The 12921-nt window shown below is 43.0% G+C and overlaps 2 protein-coding genes across 2 annotated transcripts; both read right to left on the bottom strand.

Annotated features, from left to right (window-relative positions):
- Positions 1-579: 579 nt before the first annotated feature.
- On the bottom strand, positions 580-4183 carry PCDHB16 (protocadherin beta 16). The gene is given in 2 exon segments (XM_002912550.4): positions 580-1150; positions 1152-4183. Coding segments are annotated over 2 exon segments (2391 nt in total). The 5' UTR covers positions 3393-4183; the 3' UTR covers positions 580-1000.
- Positions 4184-5106: 923 nt separating this feature from the next.
- LOC117801480 (protocadherin beta-3-like) lies at positions 5107-11428 on the bottom strand. The gene is made up of 2 exons (XM_034656140.1): positions 11196-11428; positions 5107-10679 (listed from the first exon to the last, which is right to left on the bottom strand). Exons 1-2 carry the CDS (start codon positions 11228-11230, stop codon positions 8831-8833), a joined length of 1884 nt encoding a protein of 627 aa, XP_034512031.1. The 5' UTR covers positions 11231-11428; the 3' UTR covers positions 5107-8830.
- Positions 11429-12921: the final 1493 nt, after the last annotated feature.

Genomic DNA, 12921 nt, shown 5'->3' with positions numbered 1-12921 from the left:
TCCTAATGCCTATCCAAACAATAGCAAAAGTAAGAACAGCAATGTAACATCTGCCTCATAGAGAATTGTATTCAAAGGCCTAATATCTAGAAAGAAGCTCTATTTTTCCCTTAATAAGCTAGGAATACAGATTAAATTGAGGGATATTGTACAGGGAAAGGGCTAGACACTTCCAAAAACTCTAATTGCTGACATAAAAGACACACCATACAAACTTCTGACAACTTCTGTTTGGTTTTTTTTTTTCAACTGAGTGGGACTCTGTTGTTAGCCATTAAAAACTTAACAGGGAGCTCTATTTTTTTTCATACAGAATTTAAAACAACAAAAATATTAAATATTTCTACACGATGCTATTGAACACCTAAATTTTCCACTTTTTTGTCTCCAAACTTAAACACATATATACACACTCAGTATCTTAGGTGTTTCTTCTAACTTTAGATAAGACTTATTAGAGATTTATATATCATATAACACAACAGAAGTATTTAAAATATGAAGGTACCAATACAGGGAAAGTGGAACTTTTTAAAAAAGTAATAAAGGTTTAAAAATTGCTATAATAAAAACTGAGGTTGATAAACCAAAAAAAAAAAAAAACCTACCAGTTATAAAAGGAAAAGAGAAGAAATATCAAATAATAAATACATAGATCAAGGCAGATTATTTTAATAACTGAACTAGTTCTAGAACACTAAAATGAGACACATAAGTACAAAGTCAGTAAAGACTTCTATAAAGTGGAAAAACTATTAATGATACCATGTTTGAAGGTAGAGCCTATTTCACTTATTGGTATTCCACTGAAAAAATACTTCATTAGGCTAAAATATGAGAGAAAGGAAATTTGTGAAGTTAGGCATAAAATTGGAAATTGAAGATGAACCAAACAGAGAAAATTAAACACCTCATTGGTGGTGGTGGGCATAAACGATTTGGTTAATCAAGAAAAAATATTAGAAGTTAATGTGTTTATTAAATAGGTTCCTAGCAATAATTACATCCCAAAACTATTTCTGAAGGGGTAATTTTCTTCCACTTCCCTCCCTGTGCTCTGAAGCTGCAGATTAGGGATAATCGGCTTCAAGAACTTGAACTCACCGGCCCCTGAGCCTCCCCTCAGACACACCTCATACTGGTAGCTGTGGGGACAGGGTCCCCGTGCCGCTGACGTCCACCAGGTGGCCCGCAAACGGGCCCTCGGGCACCGCGCAGCCGCCCCCCGACGCCGCCCGGCTCCTCCTGCACAGCCGCACCGCCACGAACACCAGCACCGACACCAGGAAGAGCGACGACACCGACGCCAAGGCGATGACCAAGTAGACGGTGAGCGGGTCGGCCCGGGCCTCGGCCGCCGCCACGTCCGGCAGCGGCAGGTAGGGCTGCGAGAAGCCGTCCACCAGCAGCACGTGCAGCGTGACGCTGGCCGACAGCGGCGGCTCGCCATTGTCCTCGACCAGCACCAACAGCCTGTGCTTGACGGCGTCGCGCTCGCTCAGCAGCCGGGCGGTGCGCACCTCGCCGTTGTGCGCCCACACGCCGAACAGCCCGGGCTCCGTGGCCTTGAGCAGCTGGTACGACAGCCAGGCGTTCTGGCCCGAGTCGCCGTCCACCGCCACCACCTTGGTCACCAGGTAGCCCGCCTCGGCCGCCCTGGGCACCAGCTCGGTGCAGGGCGCCGAGCCGTTCTGCAGCGGGTACAGCACGAAGGGCGCGTTGTCGTTGTCGTCCACCACCAGCACGCGCACCAGCGCCTGGCTGCTGAGCGCGGGCGAGCCGCGGTCGGCCGCGCGCACGCCGAACTCGAACGCCTGCAGCGCCTCGTAATCCAGCGCCCTGAGCGCGAACAGCTGCCCGTTGTCCGCGTTGATGGACACCAGCGAGGCCAGGGGCAGGTGCGGGTCGTGGGGCGGCAGCAGCAGCGAGTAGGTGACCTGGGCGTTGGCGCCCGCGTCTCTGTCGGTGGCGCTCACGCTGCCGATGTGCAGGGCGGGGCTGTTGTTCTCGCGGACCCGCAGGGTGTAGGAGCTTTGGCTGAAGGCGGGGGCGTTGTCGTTGACGTCGGACACCGTCACGGTTAAGTTGTGCTGGGTTTTCAGCCTGGGGGTCCCCAGGTCGGTGACGGTGATGGTGATGTTGTACTGGGCTCTTTCTTCTCTGTCTAGTGCTCTCTCTGTTACCAAAGTGTAAAAGTTCTTTACTGAAGGTTTTAGAAGAAAAGGAAGGTCATCCTGGATAGAGGAAATGGTCTTCCCGTTGTCCCCAGAGTCAGGATCTGAAACACTGAAAACAGCAACTACAATCTCAGGTGAGTTCTCTGGGATTGGACTGGTAAGTGCAGACATGGTCACTTCTGGAGGATTGTCATTCACATCCACTACCTGGAGGAGAAGAGTGCATTTTCCTGATAGACCTCCGCCATCAGTGGCCTTGATGTCTACTTCATAGGATAAAACTGTTTCAAAATCTACTTGCTTTTTCAGTCGAATTTCTCCTGTTACAGGATTTACTTCCAAAGTTTTGCTAATATCTTCTGAAGGCTGAAAGAGTGTGTAGGATATTTTTCCATAGATTCCGCTGTCTAAATCGCTGGCAGAAACAGTGACAACGAGGGAGCCTACCGGGCTGTTCTCAGGAATATGCACCTTGTAGATGGGCTGCCCAAACTCAGGGGCATTATCGTTGCTGTCCACCACTTCAATGAGCACTTGCGCTGTCCCATACCGAGGTGGAGAGCCGCCATCCAGCGCGGTCAGGGTTAATACGATTTCAGGCTCTACCTCCCTGTCCAGCTCTTCTTCCAACACCAGCTCGGGGTACATTCTGCCATCACTGAGTTTGCGGGTTAGAACCCGGAACTGGGAATTGGGGCTGATTTTATAGTTTTGAACATTGTTGCTTCCTACATCCAAGTCCAGAGCATTACTCAGAGGGAATGCAATTCCTAGAGGACTGTTTTCTGGTATTTTTAGAATCATTTCTTTTTCAGTGAACACGGGAGAATGGTCATTTATGTCTTCCACCCTCAGTTCAGCCTGAAATACCTCTAAGGGTTTTTCCATTAACAGTTGAAAATACAGTAAGCAAGGGTCAGTTGAACCGCATAGCTCTTCTCGATCAAGTTTCTCATTTATGAGCAAATCCCCAGTCTGAACCTTGAGCTGCAAATACTCTTTGTTCCCCTGAGAAATGATCCGAGCCCCTCGGGTGGACAGCTCTGTCAGTCCCAACCCCAGATCTTTTCCTAGATTTGCCACAAAGGAGCCTATCTCCACTTCTTCCGCTACTGAATAGGGCTCTAACTCAGCACCCACCCCAGACATGCTCAGCAAAACAAAGAAAACAAGGACTTGCCTTTGTCTCAGATAATGCATCCATCCAATCTCCATTGCTCTTCATGAAAATTTCATTCAGAGAAGCTTCATGTATGCCTGGGATCCTGGTAGCCTGGCACTGCAGTCCAGATATCAAAACTATGCCACTGAATAGAGTTTTAAAGAGATTCCAGATTCACTTCTGCTGTGACTAAGAAAATTGTTCAGAGCTTCCGGGCAGTGTGAACTGTTTGGCTGGATACTGGAGCTGCATAGGCAATTCTGTTTTCCATCATTTAACCTGCAGCGCCACCACGTGTTCTCACGGAATTCTTTATTTTCTACAGAATTCTCCTAAATGTACTGAATAAGTTCTGTAAAATGTGTTCTGTAATATAAAACAATGAGTTCTGTTTTCATGTGGGTGTGTGTGTGTGTGTGTGTGTGTGTGTGTGTGTGTGTGTTCAGATAGAGCTCTGTGTTGTTGCCCAGGAGGAATACAAAGAGTAAACTGTCACTTACGTTACCATTTAAAACTGTTGAGGGTTAAAATAAAATAATTAACATTTCAGTTGAAAAGAATATACATTTAGGAGAAAAATGTTTTTGAAGTAACATGGGAACAGTTTCACAAGTACATCATTTTCATGGTACATATTATAGAATTACAAATGAGTGGACACTGGAAAATTGCAATTAGTGTCAGTTCTAAAGAGAGTTTTTAACCAATGCCTTATTAAATTACATATTTCCTCTTCTTTACAATACCTAAGCCTGAGAGCTGTGAAATTTTGCAGTTTTCAATTTATTGGAAAATTATTTCCCAAACAGGTAGTAGGTAGATCGCAAGGTTAGGCCTGCCTTGCTTTTGGATTCTTTTTTTTTTTTTTTTTGGATTCGTTTAAAAAAAATGACAAGAATAATTTGTTTCACTCCTTTTTAAAAGTTTTAATGAGATATAATTCACATACCATACATTTCATTCATTTAAAGTATACAATTCAGAAGCTTTTAGTATATTCAGAGTAGTAAATCCATCACCACAGTCAATTTTATTTGAGAGAGAGCACACATGTGAGGGAGAGCACAAGCGGGGGTGGGTTGGGTTGGGAGGGGCAGAGGGAGAGGAGAAACCGGGTCCCTGCTGAGCAGGGAGCCTGAAACAGAGCTCTAACCCAGGACTCTGGGGTCATAACCTGAGCCAAAGGCAGATGCTTAACCAACTGAGGCACCCAGGCACCCCACCATAGTCAATTTTAGAACATTTTCATCACCCCACAAAATCCATACCCTTTAGCTACCACCCTATTCCACTATCCCTCCTGTGCTGAGCCCTACTCAATAACTTTCTGTTTCTGTAGATTTCCCTACTCTGAACTCTCATATGAATGGAATAATATAATATGTGGAGTTTTGTGACCAGCTTTTTTCATTTAGCATGTTTTCAAGGTTCATCCAAGTTGTAGCATGTATCCAAACTTCATTCCTTTCTATGGATGAATAATATTCCATTGTATGATATATCACATTTTGATTATCCATTCATCTGTTGATCAACATTTGGGTTGTTTCCACCTTTGCCTCTTCAGAGTAAAGCTGCTGCAAACATTCATATACAAGTATTTGTGTGGACATAAATTTTCATTTCTCTAGGAGTAGAATTGCTAGATCATATGGTAGCTCTGTATTTTCCGAAGTGGCTGCACCATTTTACATTCCTACTAAAAATATATCAGCATTCCAATTTTTCCACATCCTCCCAACACTTGTTATCTGACTTGTCAAAAAACTTTTGTTTTATTTATTTATTTATTTATTTATTTATTTATTTATTTATTTATTTATTTATTTATTTTAGAGACAGCATGCACATGCCCACGCATGCATGAGCCAGGGAAGGGCAGAAGGAGAGGGAGAGAGAGAATCTCAAGCTAACTCTGCTGAGTGTAGAGCCTGAGCAGGGCTCCATCTCACCACCATGAGATCATGACCTGAGCAGAAATCAAGAGTCTGATGCTCAACTGACCGAGCCACCCAGGCGCCCCATGACTTTTTGATTCTAGCCACTCTAGTGGGCATGAAGTAGTATCTCATTATGATTTCGATTTGCATTTCTCTGATGACCACTGATGTTGGACTTATTGTCTAGTTGCATATATTCCTTGGAGAAACATCTATTCAGATCTTTGTCCATTTTAAAACTGGATTATTTGCCTTTTCATAATTGAATTGTAAGAATTCTTTGTATATTATAGATACAAGTCCCTTTAAGATTGCATTCGTTTGTTCAGGTTTTCCATTTTTATAATTTGAATCTAACTGTAGTAAGGTTCATATCTTTATCAAGGCAGTGTTTTTCTTAATGTTAAATACTTTGGGGTTAAAGCATCTAATCAATGAGGCCTAAACTACTCTTATAAAGGCCTTTATTTGCCTTCCTTTGACCACCAGTGGTACTGCTAGACTGGATAATTTTCTTCCAAGCAGCCAATCTGTGGTAGACAAGAATAATGGCCATCCACACGAAGACATCCTAATCCCCCAAATCTGTAAATATGTATCTTACATGACAAAAGGGAATTTATAGATGTAATTAAGTAGAGGATCTTAAGAAGGGAAGGTTATCCTGGATCATTTGTGTGGGACAAAATTTTGCTAGCTGTGGTCAGAGGTAATTATGAATATGAAAGAACTGGTTAAAGAGATACAATGTTGGGTGCCTGGGTGGCTCAGTAGGTTAAGTGTCTGCCTTCAGATCAGGTCATGATCCTGGGGTCCTGGGATCAAGCCCCACTTTGGGCTCCTGCTCATTTCTCCCTCTCTCTCTGCCACTCCCCCTGCTTGTGCTCTTTTATGTTCTGTCAAATAAATAAATACAATCTTTAAAAAGAGAGAGGAAAGATACAATGTTGTTGGCTTTGAGGATGGATGAAAGGGGCTATGAGTCAACTAATATAGGCAGCATCTAGAAGCTGGAAAACACAAAGAAATGGATTCTTGTCTAGAGCCACCAGAAAGATATGCACTCTTGCCAACACTTTTAGCCCAGTAACACCCATATCAGACACCTAAAAAACTATAATACTTTTTTTTTTAGTTTAAAGCCACTATGTTTGCAGTAATTTTTATAGCAGCAATGGAAAACTAGTACATAACACAAGTATAGATATACATGCATCCAGCAGCTGTGTCAACAGCAATTTATCACCCTACAATTTATCACCCTGAAAATGTCTGATTCAGATCTGGTGAACCATCCTTTCAGAATAAAGTCATTAATGACCCCCTACATCTTTTTTCAACATAATTTTTGAGGAGTTGCCAAAGACATGTGATTAATTTTAACAGAAAATAGCTAGAGCCTATCAGTTTCTTACTAAATACCCAGAGTCTCTAAATTATTTAGTGAAAAAAAATTCCTCCACACCATTGCCCATACTTTTCTGAAATTAGTCGTTTCACTTAAAATTAATACTAGAAATATCAATTGCTTTCAAACAATAGTGTGCTAAAATGAATACAGTATATTTAATTTGAATTAGAGACTTAGAAAAAATATATAATAAAGTGAATTTCAACTTTCTAAAGAAAATGAAAAATTTATATCAGGATTGACAGAAAAGAGACTGAAGGCATAGTACAAGAAATTAAATAAATATAACCATAGGGTAATTCTATTCCTTATTCAGGGCATTTGTTTCTGCAATAATGAATGTGATATGTTGAAAAGATAAAGGAAAATTATCAGATTGCTTTGCTCCTAATGAAGATTAATTCTGTTGTCTGACCCAGCTTACTTAGGTCAGTGCTTCTATAAGAACTTTGGATCTGCTGGTCCAGAGTAGTGTTTTAATCTATAGTAAAGAAACAAGTACAAACTATACATGCAAAGTTACACTTCTGCCTAGGAGTTCAGTTCATGAAATAGATGGATTTCATTTTGCTTAGTTAGGAAGACAATGCTACCTCCCAGGCATTATAACACATGGATTAAGAACTGGAGTATTCCATTCAAATAGACTTAGAATATATTTCAAATTTTTCCTTTCATTACTTTGGAATTGTTAGCAAGTTTCTAACCTTTCTAAGATTCAGTTTTCTCATGTGTAAAAGAGGGCAATATGCCAGCTTCCTTAGGGTTTGGCATAAGATTAAAAAGAGAATGAATGTAAAGCACTCTGTACTCTACTTTTAACTAAATTAGAAATCAAGAATAAGAGCTTTAAAAGATGTTATATCAAATCATACACTTAAGATCTGTGCATTTTACTATACTGAAGAACATTTTAATAAAAAATCTTACTGTTAAAGCTTTAGGATTGGATTCCACTGGAGGTAGCACAAAATCTAAAATGATGGTGGATTAAATGAGATAGAAGTTTCTTTACTTCTCTAGTAAAAAAAAAACAAAAAACACCTCAGAACTAGGCACTCCAGGGATGACAGGATGACTCCATAATTACCAGAGACTCACATCTCTTTTAAGTTTATTCTATACTGACTTGTCTTTGTACATTATTTCTATCCTTAGTTTTGCTTTATGATGCAACATGGCTAATTGTGTTCCTGCTATGACTTACACATTCCTAGCTGTAAGGAGCAGTTAGAGAAGGACCAAATGGGACCTCACCCTTTAAATAGCCTTCCTGGAAGTCTCCTACAACATTTCTATATACATTCCTTTGGCAATAACCTAGTCAAGTGCTCCATTCCAGCTGCCAGGGTGGGAAAATGTATTCTTTTGACTAAATATACTAATGCCTGACATGAAATTTGGGACCTGTTACTAAAGAAGGAAAGATGACTGGATTTAGGTGGCCACTACATTTTCTGTCACACATGCTCAATGTTTCTCGAATAGAAAAAGTCCATTTTGTGACTATGCTGTTTCATGTCACTGGATAAACATGATGTTAACAGCAATGACACTAAATGGAAGGCAATAAAATAATTACATTAAAATTAACACCTAGTATATTAATGAGTATATTAATGAGTATATTAATGAGAGGAAGTGCAGTTAGTATAATATTTTTAAAAGAAAACAATTATCAGAGTTAAGGGCTATGAGACCAGAATAAAGCAAGAACCAGATTCTCACTGTACCAGTTATTTCCTTCCCATTAGGCATTCTTCGTGTGTTAGTGTCTTAATGCTCTTATTTACCTAATGATTTAAAGTAAAAACTCAAAGGGATACAACTGATCATATAGAATTAATTTTTCACTGTTTTTCCTAATCTATTCCTAAGCCATTCCACAAGAATTTGTACAACTACTGACTTCATTAGTGTTTTGAGGGCAAGATTTAGAGCCATTCGCTTCTTATAGTAATGAAAAAAAGGATACTATTCTTTAAAACTATTCTTTAAAAAAAAAAGGATACTATTCTTTAAAACAAACAATATAAGAAATTTTGCAGGCAGTGGGATTTAAATATTCTTAATAGGTTGCCAGAGAATCCATATCTTGAAATTACCAATTTTAAATAGCTGTAAGATGAAAAGAATACAGTCACCGAATACTAAAACCGAAGTCATTCCTAAAGTTGGGGTTTTCTTCTACTGCTGGCCCAGGGGAGTGGCCCTGGAAATTGGGTATGATCGGTTTGAGGAACTTGAACTCGCCGGTCCCTGAGCCTCCCCTCAGACACACCTCATACTGGTAGCTGTGGGACAGGGTCCCCGTGCCGCTGACGTCCACCAGGTGGCCCGCAAACGGGCCCTCGGGCACCGCGCAGCCGCCCCCCGACGCCGCCCGGCTCCTCCTGCACAGCCGCACCGCCACGAACACCAGCACCGACACCAGGAAGAGCGACGACACCGACGCCAAGGCGATGACCAAGTAGACGGTGAGCGGGTCGGCCCGGGCCTCGGCCGCCGCCACGTCCGGCAGCGGCAGGTAGGGCTGCGAGAAGCCGTCCACCAGCAGCACGTGCAGCGTGACGCTGGCCGACAGCGGCGGCTCGCCATTGTCCTTGACCAGCACCAGCAGCCTGTGCTTGACGGCGTCGCGCTCGCTCAGCAGCCGGGCCGTGCGCACCTCGCCGTTGTGCGCCCACACGCCGAACAGCCCGGGCTCCGTGGCCTTGAGCAGCTGGTACGACAGCCAGGCGTTCTGGCCCGAGTCGCCGTCCACCGCCACCACCTTGGTCACCAGGTAGCCCGCCTCGGCCGCCCTGGGCACCAGCTCGGTGCAGGGCGCCGAGCCGTTCTGCAGCGGGTACAGCACGAAGGGCGCGTTGTCGTTGTCGTCCACCACCAGCACGCGCACCAGCGCCTGGCTGCTGAGCGCGGGCGAGCCGCGGTCGGCCGCGCGCACGCCGAACTCGAACGCCTGCAGCGCCTCGTAATCCAGCGCCCTGAGCGCGAACAGCTGCCCGTTGTCCGCGTTGATGGACACCAGCGAGGCCAGGGGCAGGTGCGGGTCGTGGGGCGGCAGCAGCAGCGAGTAGGTGACCTGGGCGTTGGCGCCCGCGTCTCTGTCGGTGGCGCTCACGCTGCCGATGTGCAGGGCGGGGCTGTTGTTCTCGCGGACCCGCAGGGTGTAGGAGCTTTGGCTGAAGGCGGGGGCGTTGTCGTTGACGTCGGACACCGTCACGGTTAAGTTGTGCTGGGTTTTCAGCCTGGGGGTCCCCAGGTCGGTGACGGTGATGGTGATGTTGTACTCGGCCTGGCTCTCTCTGTCGAGTGGTCTCTCTGTAACTAGGGTGTAAAAATTTTCTACGGATGGTTTGAGCATGAAGGGGAGATTGTTCTCGATGAAACACATAATTCTCCCATTGTCTCCAGAGTCTAGATCAGAAACACTGAAAACAGCCACCACAGTCTCTGGCGAGTTCTCAGGGATAGGGCTGGTAATTGAGGACAAGGTCAGTTCTGGTGGGTTGTCGTTCACATCAACCACCTGAACTATCACTGTGGTTTTTCCGGAAAGGCCTCCACCATCCTTAGCTTCTATGTCCACTTCATAAGTATTCAAAACCTCATAATTCAAATATTTGACTAGCTGGATATCACCAGTAATTGGATTTAGCTGGAAGGTTTTGCGAATTTCTTCAGAAGCGTGAAAAAATGCATATGATACTGTCCCCAAATTTCCTGTATCTAAGTCAGAAGCTGAGACAGTGACAATAACAGAGTTAATGGGGCTGTTCTCTAGAATTTGAACCTCATAGAGTGACTGTGTAAATTCAGGGGCGTTGTCGTTTATGTCTAAGATCAGGATGTGGATCTGGACGATTCCCGACCGGGGTGGAGAGCCGCCATCCAGCGCGGTGAGCGTCAAAAGGAGCTCTGTCTGCTCCTCGCGGTCTAGCGCTTTGTCCAGCACCAGTTGTGGGTACTTTCTTCCGTCTCTACGGCTGCGTGTGAGAACGTGGAAATGGGAATTAGGAGTGATAGTGTAGTTTTGGAGACTGTTTCTTCCCACATCCAAGTCCTCAGCATTTTCCAAAGGAATTATGGTTCCTGGTGGCGTGTTTTCTAAGAGTTTCAGCTGCATTTCATTTTCAAAGAATACCGGAGAATGGTCATTTACATCTATGACCTGAAGCTCATTTGTAACTAACTGCAAAGGGTTTTGCAGCAATATCTGAAAATGCAGTATACATGGCTCAGTGGGGCCGCAAAGCTCTTCCCGGTCCAATTTCTCATGCAGGAGCAAATCGCCGGTCTGATGGTTGAGCTGAAAATGCTGTTTGTTCCCTTTAGACACAACCTGGGCGCCCCTCACAGCCAGTTCCCCTACCCCTAGCCCTAGATCCTTTGCTAGGTTAGCTATTAAATAGCCCCTCTCTGTTTCCTCAAACACAGAGTAGCGTCTTGAGTCAGACCCAGCCAGAGACCCACCCAGAAAAACAAAGAGAAATAGGACTTGCCTTTGTCTAAGAAAACGCTCCCCTCTGGCCTCCATTGTGCTTTCGCCACGTTCTTCCCGGATATATTGACAAACTAAGCCTCCGGCAGTGCTAGCAAACGCAGCCTTTTGCCTTCCAACCTTTGAAGAAGGTCTAGCGAATAATCCTTTCCTGGGCTCAGATTTGCTTGCTTAAAAATCTGCCCAGGCTCACAACCCCCTAGTTTACCGAATTGGATCGGTGCCTTAAAGAGTGCGCACAATGACGGTGGTTTAATTCGCCTTCTTAGTCAACAGCGCCACCATGCGTTCGCTGGTAGCTTAAAAATTTTAGAGAAGGTGTTGGGGCCAGAGCGGCGCAGGGTGCTGATTTTTTAAATCACTTATTCCCCTTCTCAAACCCATTTGACTGGAGGAGGTTCTTGTGTTAAATGAGTTAAACAAACACAACCTAGGGAAATGAAATGTCCCCTTAAAAAAGAACAACCACTGTCTTTGGTAAGAGTCCTCATTTACATGTTTTTAATGATTTATATGATTTCACTGGTAGAGCTACTCTTCCTGCCCATCTGCAATTATTACCCATAAACTTTAAAGGATTTTGCCCTAAATGATGATATGCTTCATAGCCTACTTGCATTTTTCTCTTATTTTCCATATTTTGTAAAATGTGCACGAATTGCATTTATAATCAGGGAAAAAATGCTATGAAAAGATGACCTCATGCAAGGTGATAAAAATTATAATAGGTCGTGTCAGGGTGTATACTCAGAGGTCACAAATGCCCAACTCCTTTCAAATCTTTACACTCAGGGAACATAGAGATTTCTCCTCTTATTTCACAATAATTTTACAATTACTGGTTTCATCTATATGAACTGTATTAACTGTTTCATCTGTGTAACTGTAACTTATCTGTGGAAACACGTACTTGTTGAGTTTGTAGAAGTTAGGCATATAGTAGTAACAAGACAAATCGTGTCTATTTATCTTATACAGTTTTCCATCTAATGGGATGAACAGACTTTAAATATATGTTCAAAAAAACTGTGAAAAGTGCTACATAGGAAATATACTGAGCACACTGAAAGTATGCAATAGGAGGACCTGACTCAATGGGTGGTGGGTGAAAAAGGTTCCATCAAAGTTGTGCCACTTAATCTAGAAGATGAAGGATAAGACGTGTGTCTTACAGGCCAAGTCTTACAGACTAAGACTGTAAAATGGGAAGAATACATATATGAGAAACTGATACGTAAAGGCCAGCAACGGTAAAGAATAGCCATTATAGATAATAAAAGGGCAGTGTACCCAAAACTTTGTGTCTCAAGAGTAAGTGGGAAGAGAAGGCCGGAGAGATAAACTGTGGGCAAATAACAGATGCTTGGATTTTATTCTAAGAATAAAAGGAAGATATTGCAAGGTTTTAGGCAGAGAAATGAAACAATTCAAATATCAACTGTTCAATCTAGCATCTTCACAATTATCAGGAATGTAACAGGAAGGATCATCTATTAGGACTGCTCTTAGTAATAATAAAAATAACAGCACTTATACTTCTATATATATTATCTCATTTGATAATAATTTCAAGCGAAATGATGTGACTTATCCAAGATCCTACTAAGGATTAGTAGTGTTCTACACTACTAATCTCAAAAGGACACCTTTAGAATTCATATAATTCTAATAGTACAGCTCATGCAAATAAACATAAAATGATATAAGAATTTAAATATAGGCTGAAG

The sequence above is a fragment of the Ailuropoda melanoleuca genome, chromosome 3, assembly GCF_002007445.2.
Source record: "Ailuropoda melanoleuca isolate Jingjing chromosome 3, ASM200744v2, whole genome shotgun sequence".
Taxonomy (NCBI): Eukaryota; Metazoa; Chordata; class Mammalia; order Carnivora; family Ursidae; genus Ailuropoda; species Ailuropoda melanoleuca.
Note: the sequence above shows the minus strand (reverse complement) of the source record. Positions and strands in the feature narration are given on the sequence as shown.